Raw genomic sequence first — 22,168 nt, 5'->3', positions numbered from 1 at the left:
CAATAGTTAAACGATCTTTTTTTTCAGCAGAGGAAAGAGGATAGCAGACATCATCCGCCACTGCACCCAACGTCATATCACCCCTGTCTCGTGAGAGCGACTGGGGCTGCAAATATGGTCATCTTCAAGTCCAACATAAACAAGTTCTTTATGAGCCGTTCCCCTTAAGTAATCCAATTTACCAAATTTCCACTACTAACGATTACTACGATATTGTCCCATTGACTACTGCACTGTAGGGAAATAGTTGAGCATACATACATATGAGGTTTTGTTCTGCCTTAAATGTCGAAACGATGTCTGAAGACGATTCCAATCAAAGGAACCCCAACCCGAAGATTTCAACTAGAATACTCCTAGAATGAAGACCTCATCCTGAGAGAATGAAGGAGCCAATCACACCCAACATCCCAGGTATGCCTTTAATCTTCACCTGGATAAAAAGATGCCTAATTGACAGATCCTATTGACTGGCCTATTGTCACAGTATGATACCGTTTCAAGGACATTTAGTATAACATGTAGGTTGGTCATACCATCGACTGGCCTATACTGTTATACAACTGTGATACTTATTCTGGAATTTGGCCTACGCACTCTCTCTAAAGAACATGGATGGCTTCTATTTTATAGTTTATTTAGCAAAAGGTGTGAGATGCCCTCGATAAGTTTCCGGACTTTTTTTGTACAGGCATTTAAAACTGTCATAAACTCTTGAAAATTCAGTATGTTATTGCTATACATCTTATGAGATGTTGCAATATTTTGGATTTGTAATGGGGTATGATCCCACACAGTCGGACGATTCTATTTATAAACGATGCTGCTAGGAACTGACAAATCAAATTCATGTTCTGCTACCAACCAATCAGAAAGCAGAATTGCTTCATAAATATTAAACCTTTTTCTGGAGCAATTTCACGTCTTTTTTTTTTTTTTTTTTTTTTTTTTTTTTCCCCTCCGTCTCGACACGGTAAGAATATTTTGCTCTGTGGAACTGTCTACTGCAAACCAGTCACCTCTCAAGACTTGTTTAAAACAACGAACCATTGGAAACTTTTATGAAACTAAACATGGCTTACACTTCTAGAAGATGACTGACCAATTTTTATGATTTCACATTCCAATGAACAGCTACAGCAGGAATTGGAATACATCCTACTAAAACCTAATTGCCACAGTTGGTGAATTTCAAAAATGTAATCTTAATCTCTATGTGAGGACACTTTAGAAAAACGATATGCAATAAAATTCTGTTTTAAACTTGGAAAAAACGTCACAAACATGGAATTCTTCAGACTACTTTTGAATCATTTTGCATAAATCAAGCATCAGGTTTTGAGTGGCATAAAAGATTCAAGCAAGGCAGAGAGTCTGTGAGGGATGATGAGAGGTGTAGGAGGAGTAAGGAAATTAGAACACCGGAGTTGATTGGCCAAATAAAGAATTTCATGGATAAGGGCCGTCGTGTGTCTATAGAGACAATAAGTGCACAGTTTGATGTCGGTGTGGGAACTACAAACAATTATTTGCGAGGAACTATTTAACCAAGATGGGCATCAAAACAGTTCCTTATATTCTCTATAGTCCAGACGTTGCTCCCTGTTATTTTTGGTTATTCCCTAAGCTCAAGGGAAACCTTAGAGGCTGTCATTATGAGACAATTGAGATGAAAGAGGCTGAGACGAGGGTCATTGACACGCTCACCCAAGAGGACTTCCGTGAGGCCTTTCAGAAGTTGTTGGAACGGTACAAGTGCATTGTAGCCAGAGGAGATTACTTCAAAGGGGACTAAAGTTTCATGCATGTACTATCAATAAAAGTGCCCTTACAAAAAATCTGGAAACTTATTGAAGGCACCTTGTACAACTCTCCTTCATACAATCGATTTCTTAGGAAATGTGTGGGCATTTTCTTTCTAAATTAGTACAGACTAACACTGAATAACAGATGTCTCCCCCATCCCCAATCAGGACAAAACATGACCCAGATGACTCCCAGAGAATAAATAAATTATGCAATCCATGGAACACTGGTCAAGGATATACCAGCTTTGTGGATCTTTGTTTTGTAGATTTTGGCCTTGAGCTGGTCATACATAGACACGAAATGGCATGGTCTCTGAAAGAAATAAACATTATATCGGTTGTTATACGAGCAACAGGCTTACTAAAAAAGAATCTTCATAAATACTTAGAAGCAATCCCTGGAAGACCAAGCTGTAACAAAATACAAATAGCAGTCATAAAGGGAACAGCATCTATTCTTAAAAGAGCCCTCGGATATAAATTTAAATCATAACAGAATGAAGTGTTATGTCCAGGAGGGAGTTAGCTCCCTTGATCTCTTAAAATTTGCTGAAGTAAAATAAAAAAACAGCTGCCCTTTGTATATAATAGATAGAATCGGAATAAAATGGAATTCCTTGAAAAATTCAATCCATTTTAAAACAAAATTGAATTTTCGGTACTGGTGCAGAGAGTGATCTAGACGTAAATAATGTTATTTTAAAAGCCATTCTTAACATGGGGAGGGTGTTTTGTACCTATTCTATACTTCAACCTTACAATTGAATAAAAAAACATAAAACTTTAATTAAACTTGGAAATACGATTTAAAAAATAGCGCGGATCACTCTCTGCACTAGCAACGAATTTTCTGCCAACGTATCAGTTTCTATATTCAGCAAACTTTTCTCTTTTAGGATATTCGATGCAGTTTTTTTTTTTTTTTTTTGTCACAAAAGTCTTGATTGGCAAAATGAAACGTCCTACTCATCGTAAAAGAGATGTAACGAATCTATCTCCGCTCTATCATTATTGGTCTTCTGACAAAAGGGGGATTTGACCTTGTAATTCACTTGTGTTCATTTATTCGCACTTTTCTCAATAACCACGCCTTGGATTTAAAAAAAAAAAAAAATTTGCACAAACATTAGTCATGGTGAAATTAAATTTTTGCCAGAACAGATTTTCTGGAGTAACTCTAGCCCTCCTAGGGGCCATTAAAGGATAAAATAGCCCAAAATTGTTCACATTTTTCTCAATAACCATGCCTTGGATATTTTTTTTTTAATTTCGCACAAACATGAGTTATGGTGAAAGGAAGTTTTTCACTCATGGAGAGGGAGCTTGCATGTTTGGCTTGTTTCCATGGCAGGTGCTCAATTAAGCTTCTATTTATGCCCCTTCCCTAGAACATTCACGGCAGACACTCGGCTAGCTAATAACCGCTAACAATTTCCTATATAATCTATTTGTGCTTAAAACTAAACGTAAATTGAAGTGCAAAGTTTTTGGGGTTTTTTCTAGAAGTGTCTATCTGAGGAATGCAATACCATGGGGATGGTTTGCAGCTGACTATAACATTGCTGTCTAATGTGAACAAGTTTCTGTTGAATAAACAAACACTATTGTCTCACCAGCATATAGGCAAATTAAAACCACTTACTCATGGCATACCTCAGCACTATCTCTTTCCTCCCTTTTCCAATTTAGTAATAGTTCTTAACCCTCATCATATGGTTTCTACGTTTGTTGCAGAACTTATGTGATGGTTTTATTGATTACCTGTGGAAGAAATGCCGCAACCCTAACACAAACACCATCTTCAGACAGGCGTGTGCTTCTTACCTGGGCAGTTTTCTAGCGAGGTCGATATATCTTCCTACAAGGTGAGTATCTTTTTCACAAATCATCTTAGCGTTTACACCCACCTACCTTGAAAATGCTGCTGTGAAACCTGACATAGTTATATGGAATAAGTCGGAGAGAGTGGCAATCTTGGTTGAAGTGAGTGTTCCTAATGATGGAGGTCTGAACAGAGTCGAAAGGGAGAAACAGACCAAATATCAAGGTCTCATGTATGATATGAAAAGAAACTGGAATCTTAGGGAGATATCAATCATACCAGTTATTATAGGTACCAAGAACCTGAAGTCCTACCTAACTAATATTCCTGGTGGAGCAGGTGCAAAAGAGATCTAGATAATTGCACTTAAGGGAACAGCGAGGATACTAAAAAGAGCTCTCAGTTGGTTTCAATAAAAAGCTGATTTGGCTGTCTCATATCCAGCATTACAATCTTCAAAGGAAGAAAACGACAAGGTTCAAAAGAGTCGCCAATCTGATAGGCCCTGAACTGGCATCTAAGCTTCAGCCTGTCCCATTGATGAAACATTGCATCCCTCTGCCTGTTCTACAAGTATTTTAATGGTGAATGCTCTGATGAACTGCAGACACTTCTGCCCCCACGACGTAGACACCCTCGACAAACCCGACAGGCAGCTAAATCCCACCCCACAAAGTAGAGATCCCTAGATGTAAAAGATCTTTCTACTCCAGTAGTTTCTTCCCCAGAACCACTAGACTCTGGAATTCCATTCCAGGTCCCTGCTTCCCTAACTATACTGACATGTAGAAGTTCAAGTGTAATGTGAACCAACATCTTGCTGCCCAAATCCCAACATAGTATCCCAGTAGTTGCTGCCCCTGATAGTAGCCCCCTACACCAAAGTGGCAATGCACCTTGTTTGGGGTGAAAATGTAATTAAAAAAAAAAAAAAAAAAAAGCTTGAAAAGTCCTTGAATTGTGACAATATAGAAGAGGATATTGCTAACATAACTGTTTAAATAAGTTAATAGCTATTTAGTAAGGATGTTTGCGATGCGGAAAAGATCAGAATGGTTAAAAACACAAACAAAAATAAAAAAATTATGATGCTATCGATGACAAGGCGTGTTAAACTCCTTCTGTAGAAGGTAGATTGAAAAAGCCTTATTTGTGTTAGTATATTTCATTTTAACAATTTTATTTTTTACTAGCAGTTCAGCTCGGCTTTGCTTGGGCCCGATGTACTGTTCATAAGCTTGCCCTATATTACACTTTATGTAAAATTTCAAATATTTAGACCAAACATTTGCTGAGTAATTTGGTAGAGATTGCAGAGATCAAATTTTTTTTAACTTTGACCCTAATTTTGACCCCCTTAACATTTATTGTTTTGGGTTCAAATAAAATTAAAAAGTTTGATCCATGTCCAAGTAACCTACATCTAAAATTTCAAGTGTTTGGAGCCAAAATCACTTTTATAGATATAGATTATTTTTTTTTTTTGCTTTTTTTAGATCTTTTTTTTTTTAGCTAAAAGTTTGTTTGCTTTAAAATGGCTTGAATAGTTTTTCTATTGTTTGAACTTATTTTGAAAATGTAATAGAATATTATGGTAATTTGCTTAAAGCATTGCTGGTAAGTATATAAACTGCAGAAGAGAGAACGATAACTTGCTATTAAAAAAGTTTGTAGCTATTTAATAATGTTGTTTGCAATGCGGAAAAGATCAGAATGGTTAAAAACATGAACAGAAATAATTGCAAATTATATGATACTATGGATGACGGCGTGTTAAACTTTTTTTGTAGGAAGTAGGTTAAAATTTCTCCTGTTTTTTTTTTTTTTTTTTTTTTTTTTCTACTTTGATAGAAGAGCGGCGGGGTGATTTTTTTTTTTACCCCCCCCCCCCTTTGGTATGAGAAGAATGTACCAGCGGATAGGAGCCTGTCCAAAAAGGAATTACTTTGCTGCACATTTTTTAAGGGTACTCAAATACCCTTTGGATGGCGAGAGTTAAATGTACATTTGTAATTCCAGTTTTGTAATCAACCAGGCGAGTGTTGCTTTGTTGTTCTTGTTTCTGGGTTGTTGTATCTCTGCTGTTTCATTCAAGGTTTGCACAGGCTTGAAAATCCTTGAATTTGGCCTTTTACTTTGAAGCCCTTATTCCTATTATTACCTTGAAAAAAATCTTAATGTCCAGTAAAAATTTATGTCAAAATATCTATAAAAGTGAACGTGTCTGTCTGTCTGTGTACATTTCCCTACACAATAACTCTGTCAATTTTCAGTCTACAGGCTCGAAATTTGATATACAGGGTACTGAGATTTGGGAAAATCTTTGTAATCCGTTTTCAGCCAGAAATTTCACTGTTAAGAGGTCAAAGTTCAACGATTTGACTTTTGAGAACTCTACCAAACTCCTCCACCAATTTTGGTTATGAACACTTGAAATTTTAGATATAGGTTCCTTGGACATGGATCTAACTTAATAACTTGATTTGAGCCCAAAACAATAAATTTTAAGGAGTCATAATAGGGGTCAAAGTTTTTTTAAAAATTTTACCTCTGCGCTCTCTACCAAATTACTCAGACAATTTCTGGTCTAAACATTTGAAATTTTACATAAAGGGTATTCAGAGATAGGGCAAGCTTTTTAATCGGTTTGGGTCGAAAATTTGAGCTACCAATATATAAATCTATGTATGTTTGCATGTCTGCCTAAAACTTTTGACAGAGGTGGCGGATTTTCACAAGGTCAGTATCGTTTTGAAGCTCGACCCTTCAGACGACCAATACCGAAAAATTGGCTAAAAACATTAATTTCTTCACCCTCAACTGGGTACTTTTCAACAGGGAAGGGTCGCTTTTTTCGCCGATATTTTCAAAAGTCATCCCCTCTTTTCGATTGTCTAGCCTTAATTTAAACCTACGTCACTTCCGGTTTGGCGGTGGTCGTAACAGTAAAGACATCGCTTTTTTCCTGTTCTTTTCCTTCTTCGTAGTACGGGTTCGAGCCTACCTTTCTACTACCATTTTTGTTTTTTTTTTTTTTTTTTTTTTTTCTCAACACACCTCCAAACATCCGGGCAACGCCGGGCTGAAATGCTAGTTAAAAAATAAAATCGAAATAATTATTTTTTAAGTATTAATAAAAATACCATTAGGATATTTTTTAAATATTGAAAATATAATCAAAATTAATTTATTTATTGCGGACTATTATCCTCATCTTTTTCTTTGTTGTTTCACGGCGTTTCGGCCAACTATTCCTCTGGCCTTCGTCAGGTTCGTGAAACAACAACTAAGAAAAAGATAAGGATAATAGTCCGCAATAAATAAATTATGTTCATCTCAATAATGAATTCCAACTAAATATATATATATATATATATATAAAGCTCCCCTCTTTGGTAGAGCACTCTCGTAAATTATCTTATTCGCTACTTAATTTAGCTGAAATAATGCGAAGCTCGCGATTTGTTTACAAACAAACGTTTGAGCCCTCTACGAGTAGCGGACGAATGTTTATTTAAATAATCGTTCGGACAGGTTAATTTCGGCCACCGATTCCATAGTCAAGGGGGTAGGACTGCCGACTGTCATCACGACGGTTCTAGGTTCGATCCTCGGCTTGGGAGAGGTGTTAGTCTAGCGGCACTGATGAGTTGTGATACAACGAAACAGGTCTGTATGTCGATGACTAAAATATATTTTATACTTATATATATATATATATATATATATATATATATATATATTTATTTACACGTTTCAAAACAATTTTGATATATATATATATATCAAAATTGTTTTGAAACGTGTAAATAAATTCTGAAACATATAACTGAGTACTGCTTGTGAATTTCATAACCCCATGAAACTTCCACCTTCGGAAGAAGCCATTTCAACCTGTGTAAGGTTAGTACGGTACAGTGCTCTCTTTATACCCTGTATTTATATTGTATATGTTTCACTTAATTCGTAGTTTGTGCCTTTTTTTCCGGACCCCTTATCGGTCCACAACAGAAATGAATTCTAGTTTTCAGACGTTCCAATTGTTTCTATGCAAATTGAGATTTCCGTTTTCCTTTTCCAGCTCAATAATAATGTGTCTTGATGAGTTTTGCAATTGGATCCATTCCTACATCGATTTGGTGGCAGTTCCAAAAGATAAAAGTAATCTATTATCTTCACACGGATCCTTTTACTATTTATGCCAGGCCGTTCTCTATGTGGTTGTTTTTCGACACAGAAGCATTTTCGAATCTTCCAAAGGTGAGTAGTAGTAGTAGTAGTAGTGATATGTAATCTATCCCGGGTTACGCCGGCATGTTGAAAATTTTGATTTTGCTGTGCAGGTTGGTTAGTGCAAGTAGAATTCAAGGGTTATGTTGCTGATGTATGTCAAACTTTGTAGCTGGAGGTAGGTCAATCAGATTCACGTGGAAGAGAACAAGAAAAAGAGAGAGAGCATGAAAGAAAAAAAAAAGAGAGAGAGCATGAAAGAAAGAAAAAGAGAGAGAGCGCCTGAAAGAAAGAAAGAGAGAGAGAGAGCCTGAAAGAAAGAAAGAGAGAGAGCCTGAAAGAAAGAAAGAGAGCATGAAAGAAAGAAAGAGAGAGAGCATGAAAGAAAGAAAGAGAGAGAGCCTGAACGAAAGAAAGAGAGAGAGGGCCTGAACGAAAGAAAGAGAGAGAGAGCCTGAAAGAAAGAAAGAGAGAGAGAGCCTGAAAGAAAGAAAGAAAGAGAGAGAGGGCCTGAAAGAAAGAAAGAGAGAGAGGGCCTGAACAAAAGAAAAAGAGAGAGAGCCTGAACGAAAGAAAGAGAGAGAGAGCCTGAACGAAAGAAAGAGAGAGAGAGCCTGAACGAAAGAAAGAGAGAGAGAGCCTGAACGAAAGAAAGAGAGAGAGGGCCTGAAAGAAAGAAAGAAAGAGAGAGAGGGCCTGAACAAAAAAAAAAGAGAGAGAGCCTGAACGAAAGAAAGAGAGAGAGAGAGAGCCTGAACGAAAGAAAGAGAGAGCCTGAACGAAAGAAAGAGAGAACCTGAAAGAAAGAAAAAGAGAGAGAGAGCCTGAATGAAAGAAAGAGAGCTTGAAAGAAAGAAAGAAAAAGAGAGCATGAAAGAAAGAAAGAGAGAGAGTCTGAAAGAATGAAAGAAAGAAAAAGAGCATGAAAGAAAGAAAGAGAGAGCATGAAAGAAAGAAAAAGAGAGCCTGAAAGAAAGAAAAAGAGAGCCTGAAAGAAAGAGAGAGAGAGCCTGAAAGAAAGAGAGAGAGAGAGAGCTTGAAAGAAAGAAAGAGTCTGAAAGAAAGAAAGACAGAGAGAGCCTGAAAGAGAGAGAGAGAGCCTGAAAAAAAGGAAGAAAGAGAGAGAGCCTGAAAGAAAGAGAGAGAGAGAGAGAGCCTGAACGAAAGAGAGAGAGCCTGAAAGAAAGAAAAAGAGAGAGCTTGAAAGAAAGAAAGAAAGAAAACGAGAGCATGAAAGAAAGAAAGAGAGAGCATGAAAGAAAGAAAAAGAGAGCTTGAAAGAAAGAAAAAGAGAGCATGAAAGAAAGAAAAAGAGAGAGAGAGAGAGAGCATGAAAAAAATATCTTTTCTCTCACATCCAATTCAGTCTGGTTTTACCCTTTTTAAAAGTACTTTTTTGATCTTCAGTGAAATCAGTTTCCTGTTAACTGCTATCTTAGAAGACTATGTTGCGAGTGAAACAGTTGCATTTTCTAGTGATTTTTCAAAGTTGCAACTAGAAATAATGAAACGCTCATCTTTTGGCGATTGTATTTCTTTCACTGACAATCTTCCAAAGCTCACTACTGAGTGAAAAATATCTTTTCAACTTTTTTTGTTTTTATAAAACAAAGTTAAATTATTTAAACAATAAAAGTTTAATAGAACGATATACTTTTTTTTTCTTTTTTTTTTTTTAACGAAGGCTGTTTAAAAAAAAACATCTGAAGAAATTAGAATGTTTATACCTTCAAGTATCAACATAAAATTTGTTGTATATTTAGAATTACACTTATTAAAAAAAAAACATAGAAAAATCTTTATGATGTACATACTCGTCACAGAACGAAGATGTCATATTCTAAAAATCATGTGGGTTTGGCTAGAAAACAAAAATATTTAGTTGTCAAAGGTCAACTAAAGATAAATTTGTCCGTAGAGCCCTGTGCTGCCACATAATTTTCCAAGTGGACCAGTGAATAATGTTGGGCTTTGTTCACTTCCATCAATGCATCTAAATAATGCGCTAAAAGTGTATATTTTGATTTGGTTTATTTTCTTAAAATGTAACCAGTCCTGATTTACATTGTGTTAAAATAATAGCCTTTAGCATATCTGCATCAGTTTCATCGCTATTTTCTGATTGTGGAAGAATGTTATTCTGGTCATGGGATGTTGAAGCAATAGAGGTTAGAATGAGCTTGCCTTTCTCCTAGCACTTTTTAGATCTTGTCACAGCAGCTTTATCGACAAGTTCAAGTTGGAAATTTCCTTCGTGTCCTGTCTTTGTCACAATACTAGAGTAGTCAGGTTTTTGTGACTACCACATGAAGTTTTAGCCATTCAAACCTTCCTTCATGCCCCATGTTGTGTCAGAATAGTTTCACAAAAGAAGGCTTGAGGTAATGCGGCCTTAAAAGACTGTTCAGTTCTTGTAGTTGGAGTTACCAAACAGACTCGGCGACTCCAAAGGAAAAGTAGAAAATGGACAATCGACAACAATGACGAGATTTATTGAAACACGTTGGTGTTACAATAATATGTGTAAAAAAAAACTTGATAAAAAAAAAAAAAATTTAATACTGGAGATATGGAGAGAATATGGTTGACTGGTGGGAAATTTTTGATAGTCAAAAACGGCAGATATGACGGCGTCAGAGTTGTCGATAAGGGACTTGGTTCTCGGTCAACGAACCAACTCTATTTCTCAATTCGGTGTCCCTCTTTTTATGAACCTGATTTTTAGCAGATGCACTTTCTGGTTGGTCAACCAATCCATGACTGTCGACCAGTGGTTTAACATCATGACCATAGAGGAGGAATAAGAGGAAACGCCATGACCATGGAGGAAACACCCCTCCTTCGGACTCGTATGTGATTGGTCATTCAAGAGCAGCCAATGGCTAGTGCTGTAATTAATGATCTGGGCTCCAATTTCTTTGACTGCTCCCAAGGTCTTGTGTCAAACTTTGCACTTTATGCTCCGAACTTGCCTTTCTCCTAGCACAATTAACTTTTTAGATCTTGTCACGGCAGCTTTATCGACAGGTTCAAGTTGGAAATTTCCTTTGTGTCCTAATTTATTTGGTCCTTCAAATACTCTCATACTTGAACGTCCAGAGAAACCTGAAGTATACAATTTGACAAATATTGAATTTTTTTCAATGTTTGAAGTTATTTTCCCTCAAAAATCGATAAAGTTTTGACACAAAAATATTTTGTATTGTTGCTTTACTACTTTCTCTTTGTCATAATTCCAAAATCCGCTTACCTTAATGACTCTGGTTTCGTATATTAAGTTTTTGTTTAAGATTAGAAAAAAAATATCAAACAAATGCTAAAATATTATTACTAACATATTTATAAAAAAAAAGAAAAGGTCTAAAATTTAATTTAATTTTTAGTTTTGTTAAACTCATGATCACAGGAGCTGTGATTTTGTTAGCTTCCATGTTTTCTGTAAAAAAAAAACTAAAAAAAAAAAACTAATAAAATGCACGAGTTGATTGCTCTAATAGATACCCTCATCATCAATGACCCTGTTGTTTTAACATTGTCGTCGGCGACCGCAACTCTCCAAATTGCAGAGCCATGGTAATCTCAGGAAGGTAGTTTTCCGGTGCTTTCATTTTGGAGTGCATCTTTAGCAGTATCAGAATTTTTGTATGAATTTTTGACACCCCTAACACGAAACTGCGAATAAAATATGAAAATCTCGTAATTTCTCTGTTAAAAGTGGGTTATTTATTTTCTTTATGGATTATACTTCCAAAATAAACTATTACAGTTGTTTTAAAAGTAATAGAAATATTTTTTTTTTTTTTTTTAAAAGCAGTAATGAATTTTCCGAACTCAATATTTTTCAATTTTTAAACTTTAAAAATCTATCAAAATTTTTCTATTGATTCTATTTTTACGATATTTTCAGGGTCAATGTGAAATTTTATGTTCTTTCCAATAAACCGAATATAATATTTTAGACACGTTTTTTTTTTTTTTAATTCACGCCCCCCCCCCCCATTTGTGTAAGTGTCACACATTTTCAAGTTTCTCTTAAAATGTAAATAATTAATTTATGTTTAATAGTTTTATATATCACAAATTGAAGAGAAAAGGTCAATAAATAATATATTCAAATTTAAAACAAAAAAAAAAATCCCTTTTTTAGAAATTTACCTGTAAAGTCCGAAGTTTAAAACCTTTTTTTTTTAAAAAAAAACACATTGTTTTTTTTTTTTTTTTTTTTTTTTTTTTAATAAAACCTTGGTCCTTGCTCCTTTAATTGAAAAAAAAAATTAGGGCTTGAATTACATTTTTCGAGGAGTTATAAGCTTGGAAAGATGGGGTGGAATTATTCACTATTTTCACGAAATTTCTGACACTGCTAGTGCATCTTCCCTAATAGGTTAAACATACCCCCAGATACTCTAGCACTGACCAGGTTCCTCGTTGCTTAGCTTCAATGATCTGGCAAGAACCGGTGTGTGAACACGATTGTGCCGGATATATATATATATATATATATATATATATATATATATATATATATATATATATATATATAACGTGCAATCGTAAAAACCTCAGTTTAATACAAATATGTATCACACGGTGTAATAGGCAAAATTGTTACAAAGAAACTGGCATAAAATAGAATAGAAAGTGGACATTGGGTTTATTTTCGTCAGCCTCACAATTATCATTTCCCTTATTTTGTCCTTTAGTCCTCACATTCCATGAATGATGTTTCTGACAAAGAGGGAAGAATTTGTAATTAGCCACCTTTCAACTAGGCAACAAGATGGGGCTCTAACCCTCATCACCCAACCCCGCACACACACACTTTTTTTTCTCTCCATACGTGATTAGCCACGTCTTTTAAATATTTGAATTAATGAAAAATATATTTTTATTTATGCCAAACTCCTGCTATTGATTATCTTATTTTTTATTTATTTCCCCCCCCCCCTTTTTTTTTTTTTTTTTCAGGTTATAATCGAATGACGACTTGGAATTTCCAACGGATTGTCACATGCCAGTTGAATCCTCTAAAATTTTGTTCACAGCATTTAGTTGACAAGTTTGCCTGTGTTATGCGGTAAGTTATGCTTTTATGACCAGACAACACCAACCAATATGCTAATATATATATATATTTTTCCCTTATTTTGTTAAAATGTTAAAAAACACTTTGAAATGAGTTAAAAACATTTAATCTGAAAAGGAAACACTAAATAAATGGATAGTCCTTAATCCGTGGAGTTTCGAAGAAATACTCTCCTTCTTATCAGAGGGTAGGAATTAGCAAAATGCAGGATCGGATTTTGCATGCAGAAGTATTTGATGAAACAACAAGTAAGTCAAAGATCTTACTTGAAAACAAAATAAGTTAAGCAGAGGGAATATGGTAAAGAAAAAGGTGATTACACATGAATGGATAGTCTGGTGGAAGATAAAAAATCCAGTGACGGTAAAATCCAAATGTAAAACTTCAAGAAAGTTAAGAGATATATATATATATATATATATATATATATATATACATATAGTTTTTTTTTTTTAGGCAGCAGACTGTAAATTGACAACTCTATTTTCTTTCATTGCAAATGAAATTATTTTATTTGGGGATATTTGGAAGACAGCGTTCAACGATTTATTGCCGAAATACAGCCTAATTTAATGCATAGAGTTTGTTAAAATCGTACCTCTAGATTATGCCATATACGTGCAAGCTCATATAAAATTGTTTTTAAATTATAATTGCCAAAAATTAAAGTTTGTATAATAAGTATCAATATAACCTTACAAAGTAGCCGTCTAAATGCAGGGGACATAACTCCGAACGGGATATTTTAGTGTCATGGCTGCAGTATTTGCCGTCTAAAGCGATAGGCTTTCTTATTTATTTATTTTGTTTTTATTTTATTTATTTATTTTTTTTTTGTTAAAAACACAATAGCAGTTGTTTTACTCAATGAATTTGCACCATTTTTGGATATATTACTATTTTCCACATGGCGTTTAAGTATGTATTATTGTTTTTACTTAAAACGGTATATTTAAAAAAATCGATTGGTCAACTATGTCTTAAGGAGCACCCAATCCACTATGACTATGCAATTCCTACAGTAACGTACCAAGAAAACGAGCTATTAAATCTGACATGGTTTAGTGAGATAAGGAGAAACAACCCTAGTAGAAGTTAGTGTTAGTAACGATGCTGGGTTAAAAACTGCTGAGAGGAAGAAGATCGCAAAATACTTTTCTTTTTTTTTTTTATACTCATTTTCACCCCTTATAAAGCATATCTCCACTTGGACGTAAGGGTCTACTATTTGTGACCATGTTTAGGAAAGAGCAACAAGATATTTGTTTATGTTATGTAAATGTAACGTTTACACTTCTGTATATGTGCAGGCAGCAGGAAGGGAATTCCAAAGTCTAGCTGTTCTAGAAGGAAGAAACTATTAGAATAGAAAGCTTTCTGGCATTTAGGGGCATCAACAGTGAAGAGGGTTTTTTTTGTTTTTGTTTGTTTTTTTTTTTTACATGGAGGTCACTTTTACATCAAGGCCCGGAAGCTGCTAGGGGATAAGGGTTATTGCATATACAGTAATCAATGGGATAGTATTAAAGTAATAGTTAGTATTGTAGATTTGATAAAGTGTCTTATTTAAGGGGGCGGTTCATTAGGAATTTGTTTATGTTGGACTTGAAGAAATCCAAGTTGTAGTCAGGTGGGAAACAGGCAAACGGAAGAGAGTTATAGTCGTTCCACAGGTGAGATCTTATTGCTAAGCGGGTTTGTCGGGGATATGTACGACGAGGAGGTGCAAGTTAAACGAATTCACCAGAACACATTCCATTAAAATATTTGTAAAACAGGCACAGTAGTGATGCAACATTGTGGTGATGGGACAGGGACTGGAGCTTAGTTGATAAAGTGGGACCAATTAGATTGACAACTCTTCTTTCTTTTTTTTTTTGACCTTATCTAAGAGGGAGAGACTAGTGGTAGATGCACAGCCCAGATGTGGCAACAATACTCCATACATATACTTATGTATAGCATGAAAGAAACCGGAATCTGAGGAAGATTTCCATCATTCCAGTAATTATGAGAGGAGCAACCAGGCTCATGAAAAGATAATTGGTGCTTCTACAGAATTGGGATGAGATTTTGTAGTTGATAAATGGAGTTTTCAGTTTCAACTGATTTTTTTTTTTTTTTTTTTTTTTTTGTCAATTCTAATAAGTTACAATGTTAGCTTCCAAATTATGCTGTCAAAATTCCCTGAATATAACCAAATTATTAAACAAAACAACTTTAATCGTGTTAGCAGGTGAAAAAATGCCGCCATCTTGTTTAAATCAAAACGGAAAATTACCTCTCTTTTAAACTCTCCTGTGTCTTACGATTGTTTTCATCAAATTCTATTTTTTTTATTTATTTTTTTTTTTTTTTCTTTAATAAATAATTTCTACCATATCGATTTTCGTAGTTTTTGGATATAATCATCTTAAAATACAAGGAATACATAGATGTCATTATTTTCATGTGAAATTCAGTTTTACGGTTTCTGAAATTTTGTCCCCATAGTTTAGAAGTGCCAGATAATTTTGTGTAAATAACTGCAACCTTTAAATGTATGAAAGTGATATTTAATGTGTTCTGATAAAAAATTATTGTAAGTTTTAATTTTTATTTTCAGCCTCCATCAGTTGGCGATGTGTGATACAATTATTGAACGGAACAAGCGGGAGTTGTTAGAGGATGACTGTCTTGAAGTGTTTACAACCGAGAAAAAAAAACGTTTGGATTGTTTTTTCCCCTTTGACCCTTGCATCTTACCAAGGTACTCCTTTTTTTTTTTTTTTTTTTTTTTTTTTTTTTCTCCTTTTTTCCCCTTTTTTTCTCTTTTTTCTCTCTTTTTTCTCTGTTTTTTTCTCTCTTTTTTCTCTGTTTTTTTTTTCTCTTTTTTCTCCTTTTCTCTCTTTTTTCTCCTTTTCTCTCTTTTTTCTCCTTTTCTCTCTTTTTTCTCCTTTTCTCTCTTTTTTCTCCTTTTCTCTCTTTTTTCTCTCTTTTTTCTCTCTTTTCTCTTTTTCTCTCTTTTCTCTCTTTTTTCTCCTTTTCTCTCTTTTTTCTCTCTTTTCTCTCTCTTTTCTCTCTCTTTCTCTCTCTTTTCTCTCTCTTTCTCTCTCTTTTTCTCTTTTCTCTCTCTCTTTCTCTTTTCTCTCTCTTTCTCTCCTCTTTCTCTCCTCTTTTCCTCTTTTTTCCTCTTTTTTCCTCTCTTTTTTTGCTCTTTTTTTGCTCTTTTCCTTTTTTGTTCCTCTTTTTTTTTCTTTGTTTTCTCTTTTTTCTTTTTGTTTTGTTTTCTTTTTTTTTTCATTTTTTGCAAATATTTATTTTCGTGCTTATGCAGTTTAACAAAAGAAACAAGATAAAGTAAAATCTCCATTATGAAATAAAAAATCGCTTAGTAGTTTCTTTTTCTTTTTGATTTTCCTCTGTAAGAAAAAAAAAAAAATTTAGTGAAACCCATCACGATGCAGCCATCTTAGCAATTTCAGCTATGAAGAGGGGGAGGGGGCACCAGGGAAGATAACTCTATCTAATTCTTGAAGTTTACCAAATTTTGTCAAAATTTGATCCAGTAGTTTTTTGTTTTTTGTTTTTTTTTTTACAGTAGAAAATCAAATTTTAGTGACAGTGATCACATCTGAGCCATGTTGACAATTTCAGCCATGAGGAGAGAGGCGCCAGGGGAGATAACTCCATCCAATTATTGAAGTTTTCCAAAACCCATGAAGTTCTAATAATTTAATTTATTAATTTTGAAAAGATTTTTTTAAAAGAAAAAAAATAACAAGGAAAAAAAGAATACTTAAAATAATTAAAAACTAAAAAAAATCTCATTAAATTTTGACAAACTTCAAGAATTCAATAGTTATCTCACCTGGCCCTAGAATTAGCAACATGACTCTGTCGTGATCACTGTTGCTAAAATTTGAAATAAACTACTTGATCGAATGAATACAGCCATGGTGATATATAATAAATAGTAAAATTGTACACCTAGGAAACAAAATAGGTTTAAGACTAAAATTTATACTAGATGTGCCCGGTATTAAACGTAACATTAAATTCTTCTAAAAAAAGAAAAACAGAAAGAAACTGAGACATGTATTATGCAAGTATTATGATTTTTCTAAACAGTTCACTTTTTGTAAGTTAAAAAAAAAAAAAATACTTTAGCTGAGATCGAACCTAAAGATAGTGGGTCAAGTACAATAACCATTAGGCCAGCTTGCCACAATCTTTAAAAAGTATTTTCAAACTTACTTATTCTTAAGTAATCTTATATGAACAATTCGTGTATGCGCAATCCTGAAATAGTTGACAAACAGATAAAAATCTGATGATCCCTTAGCAGTCTTTTTATCCAGATGAAAACTGGTTAAGTTTTCCATGTGTCTGAATATTCTATATACAAAATTTTGTTGAGTATAATGGTTGAAAAGTGTCCTCACACACATTCTCACTTTTAAAGATATGGTAGAACCCTAGGATACGGTTTTTCCAGGTTACAATGTGGAATATAATGTTTTTCCGGCCCCTTGTTATCTTATTTGCCCCACCTTACAGTGTTATATATAATGTTATTTGATTATATACATGTGTATTATATACTGTACTGTATTTTGTTACTAATTTTTAATGTCGTATCACAGGGTTCTATTGTATATAGATTGTCGGCAAGGACACTTGATATAGTGAATAGACTACTTAGTAAAATTTTGTTGTAAAGTTACACTCTTCTGGAGGTTGATGGTTAAATCCTCAGTGCAGGCGATACGCAAACTACAATTGTGAATTGCTTAGAACTTCCGTCGAATCATAGTTGATCAAACGAGAGCATGGTACCCTCGTGGATTATTAAATAAATGCTTCCATTTGAAATTCTGCGCAAATTCTTGAGTTTGACAGAAAGATTCCTCAGTTGACAAGATACACCTAAAGAAGGTCAGAGGTTGGATCGTTTTATTTTTTGTTTTTGTTTTTTTTTAATACTGTGAAAACAGCACTCAAGCGAAGAACATTATATATTTTATCATTTCATTTAAACAATTTTGTTTTTTGTTTTTTTAATTAACAGAACAAATAAATTCATAAAGCCTCTTTACCGTGAATATGACAGTGTAGAAACGAATACAGCCACTGTACAAGCAATGGTAAGTAACTCATTTGATACATACGTTTCTTTATTTTTTTTTTTTTTTTTTTTTTTTTTTTCATTGAGGGAGAGGGAGTAACGTGCCCGTTACTTGTAAACTGTCGTTACACTTCAAACCTCTCAGATCCACACGCTGCCTGGTAACACTACAAAGAAACAAACAAATAAAACAGGAAAAATAAGAATCTGACTCGGCATTATTTTTTTATATTTTTATTTTTTTATATTTTTATTTTTTTTTATTTTTATTTTTTTTTTTTTTTTTTTTATATTTTTTTTTTTTATATTTTTTTTTTTTTTATTTATTTTTTTTTATTTATTTTTTTTTTTATTTATTTTTTTATCTATTTATTTTTTATCTATTTATTTTTTTTATTTATTTATTTTTTTTATTTATTTTTTTTTTTAAGTGCAAATGAAATAAATTTATTTGTGGTTCTTTCAAAACTATGCATTTCATTATACTTCCAAAGTCTTTTCACGCACACACGGTTTTTAAAAGTTACTGTCTCCCCACCATCTGACACTTTCTCGTCCTCGTATTCACATATTCATCTTGCACTCAGTACATACAGTGCCTAGCCTTCCCAAATGGTCACCCGTCTGCTACCGGTCAGGTTCATCGTTGCTTAACTTCAAACATGTATCGTACGGTGTAATAGGCCAAAGTTTTACGAACAAACTGACCCACCCAATAGAGTAGAAAGTGGACGTCTCATTTCCCTTATTTTATGTCCTTTAGTCCTCACATTCCATAAGCGATGCACAACTTGCTTCTCTTCCTCGCCATGTGATGCATTTTTTCTCTCTTTTCTTGTGACGTAAACTTGTGCAGACTTGCAAATCATGTTCATGCCGTGGTTAGTGTTCTCCATAGGCTTCGGTCCATTGTTGACAGTGAGTCAGGTACGATAACCATTAGGCCAACTTTTCATAAGATTTGGCTTCGATTTCGATTCAAGCTGATGCACCCAAGTCATACGTATATATTTTTTATTTTCGAATTCACAACTTTATAAAAATCGATAGAACATTAACTCTATAATAATATACTAATATATGCGAAATCTGCAAGAATTAAAATAACATATTTAAGCGTACTTTTATAACCGGGCTACACCGGGCATCCTTGCTAGCTTAGATAAATACTTTTGCAGTTTTAACAAAGAAAACTACAATAACATCAGAGCATCTCCATTTACGCTGAACATACACAGAATGCCAACATCAATATATTACGTATTAATGAGTCCCCTGTGGAATTTCCACAGGTCCCATTATTATTATTCACTTGGGGTTCATGTACCAGTGGACATCAACAGGGATCATATAAAACTAAATGCACCTCAAGTTTACTCCTTCCCATGCATATTTTCTAATTGAGGACCGCAGTCTAAGCTTCCTCGAATTTTCTAAGATTTTAAAAAAATACTCTTTTTTTTTTTTTTTCAGAATGATGATGATGTTGATTTTCTTCCACCTGAACCGTGTGATTCTTCGATGCAGGATGACTTAAGTGAAGATGGACTCTCATTGGCTTCCGGTGACACAAATGCCGCAAGTAATTTTCACAAAAATGGGAAAAAAATCCCACAGCGATTATTCAACATGAAAAAACAAGTGATTGAAGCGATGATGGAAAGTTTATGAGAGCAGATTTTGTAAGAGAAAGAACTTTTTTTTTTAATTTTTTTTTTTTTTTTAGAAACAGAGCACCATTTCTGATGTGGTGTGACACGGCTAAGTACACCGCGGAGGTGTACCTTGCCTTCTTGCTCATGACCTTCTTTGGAACGATGCTTATTGCCTTTCATCATGGAATCTACATTTATTTAACCCTGCGTTAGTCACCTGAATGATCCAATCATGGTTAGTCCCATGAGGTGTTTATACATTCCAATACAAAAATGTTTATAGTTTTATTATTTTGTAAAATATAATTATCCTGTTGGTTCAGCATATATCTACAGTCCTTGTTGAACAGTTTGAATCACTTGTATCTTGTTAATATAAAAAATACAGTAAAATGAATTATAAAACTAAGGAAAAAATTAAGATATTACATGAGATAGTTACAAGATTGAAAGAATAATAAATTGTAAAGAAATAATAATCCCATGAAATCTTATGATGATAAGGAAAATACGAAAACATTAAATATTACAGAGTGCTTATATGTTCAAATTTTCATTCCCACTGGAAAAATGCAAAAATATGTAAATCATAAAATCATACCTACATTGGTCAACTGGGGTCAATAGATAGACACCCCATAAGGACAAAGCGATGTCTACCTCCACGGAAAATTGAGATACAACTGTGCCATACCACGAGTCAGAAGAGCAAAAAAAAAAAAATAAGTTGCCAACTAGGAATCATAAACACTTAAGCAAAATTTGAGTGATAAAATACCTCATGGGACAAATGCAGGGTTAACAGTCTTTGATACAACAAAAGAAAGGTTTCAGTTCTGTACCTGCTTCTGCTGCCTTTGAAAAGAACAGGTTTAGCCTCAAACTGTATCGGACGTCATAAATAAATAACTTATACATTTTTAAACAAAGAAAATATAAACACCCATTTTTTTTTCAAATTGCTCATCGAATAGCTTTTTTTGTAAAATATCAGAAAACAATTTATATATTTGTATTTCTTGCGATAGTTTCAATCTGATAGTTACGTTTAATTAAAACATGAATAAATAATTTGACAAAAAACAAAATTAGTACTTCCATATTTAAATAACAAAAAGAATATTGAATTTCAAGGAAAACAAATGCTACCTACGTAATTGTCATGTCACAAATAGTAACATATCCAAAAATTATGGGAAACCATAAGGTAGAAACTTATTTGTGAGAAACAGTTTCTATAAAGATAAAAAATACTTCAATAAAGTTACTCGCTGGGGTGGGCATATTGGGTCACATAATGTAAGCAAAGAGGAAGTAACTCAGTTCAAACACCATGTGTAGCCGACAGAATTTATTCAGAAAACAAAGATAAGCATAGCGTATATACATAATTTGTGAATTTTTAAAAAGATAACTTTTTTTTTTTTTAACTGTTTGGATTTTTATTTCTTTTTAAAAAAAAAAAAATAACTGATTAAATTTTGGCGGGAAATTGAAATCTTAAATTTCCGATTCAAATCAAAGATTTCGAAACCAAATCGCTAGATTTTACAAATGTCTTTTTTCATTAATTAATTTTCTTTCTGTAATTTTTGGTTGTGTTACTATTTGCGACATGACAATTACATGGGTACCATTTTGTTTTATTTGAAATTCAATATTTTTTTTTTATTATTTAAATACAGAAGCACTAAAAACTTGCCAGGAAGAAACCCCCTGGGCATTACTGAGTAAAAAATGCAATAAATTTTTCGTAAATTTCATTCGCATATAGAAATGCGATATTATTTAAGAAATGTTTTTCAAAAACTAAAAATAATCTAGCCGACAACGTAGGAGTGAAGATAAAAACTTTTTCTACGCTTTGTGTTGTTTCCGATATATTTCATGGGAAATGGTTAAAACTGTTAAAGAAAGTGATAGAACTTAAAATAAATTGATTTTTTTTTTTTTGAGAAGGATGTAGTTTCCTTAAAGCATTGTTCATAGTGTAAAAGAAATATAAGAAACGACTTATGTGATTTTTGGAATATGACATCTTCGTTTTGCAATGAGTGCGTACATCATACAGACTTTTTTGTATTTTCTTTTTACTTTTAATTGCTGCCACAAAGTGCCAGTCTGAAGAAGCACCAAGTAAAAATTTTAAAAGAACCAAAATTTTTTTTTTTTTTCTTCATAATATCCTATTTCAATATGCAAATGAAATTTACCAAAAATTTCTCTTTTTTTTTTTTTTAACTAAATGCCTAAGGGTTTCTTTTCTTTTTTTTTTTTTTTTTTTTTTTTTAACTAAATGCCTAGGGGTTTCTTTTTTTTTTTTTTTAACTAAATGCCTAAGGTCAGTGGTCAAAATAAAAAAAATTGAAATGTGGAAATTAATACAAAAACTAACTCTCGAGATGATGAAGCAATCATCACTTCGGATATCGATCAGCATAACAAGAACGTGAAATGCAC

At 33.5% G+C, this 22,168-nt stretch overlaps 1 protein-coding gene across 1 annotated transcript in view; it reads left to right on the top strand.

Annotated features, from left to right (window-relative positions):
* The window catches only part of LOC145265564 (RNA polymerase I-specific transcription initiation factor RRN3-like), a 55,828-nt gene extending 35,397 nt beyond the window's left edge, over positions 1 to 20,431 (top strand). Inside the window, exons 11-16 of the mRNA XM_080121539.1 lie at positions 3,543 to 3,673; positions 7,712 to 7,890; positions 12,829 to 12,937; positions 15,552 to 15,695; positions 17,997 to 18,072; positions 19,527 to 20,431. Coding sequence (XP_079977665.1) covers positions 3,543 to 3,673; positions 7,712 to 7,890; positions 12,829 to 12,937; positions 15,552 to 15,695; positions 17,997 to 18,072; positions 19,527 to 19,724 — 837 coding nt within the window. The 3' untranslated portion in view covers positions 19,725 to 20,431. The remainder of the gene's footprint in view (positions 1 to 3,542; positions 3,674 to 7,711; positions 7,891 to 12,828; positions 12,938 to 15,551; positions 15,696 to 17,996; positions 18,073 to 19,526) is intronic.
* Positions 20,432 to 22,168: the final 1,737 nt, after the last annotated feature.

This window comes from Euprymna scolopes, chromosome 40 (assembly GCF_053919585.1).
Source record: "Euprymna scolopes isolate OS-2025 chromosome 40, ASM5391958v1, whole genome shotgun sequence".
Lineage (NCBI taxonomy): Eukaryota > Metazoa > Mollusca > Cephalopoda > Sepiida > Sepiolidae > Euprymna > Euprymna scolopes.
The sequence above is the reverse complement of the archived record's forward strand: the minus strand, read 5'-3'. Positions and strand labels throughout refer to the sequence as shown.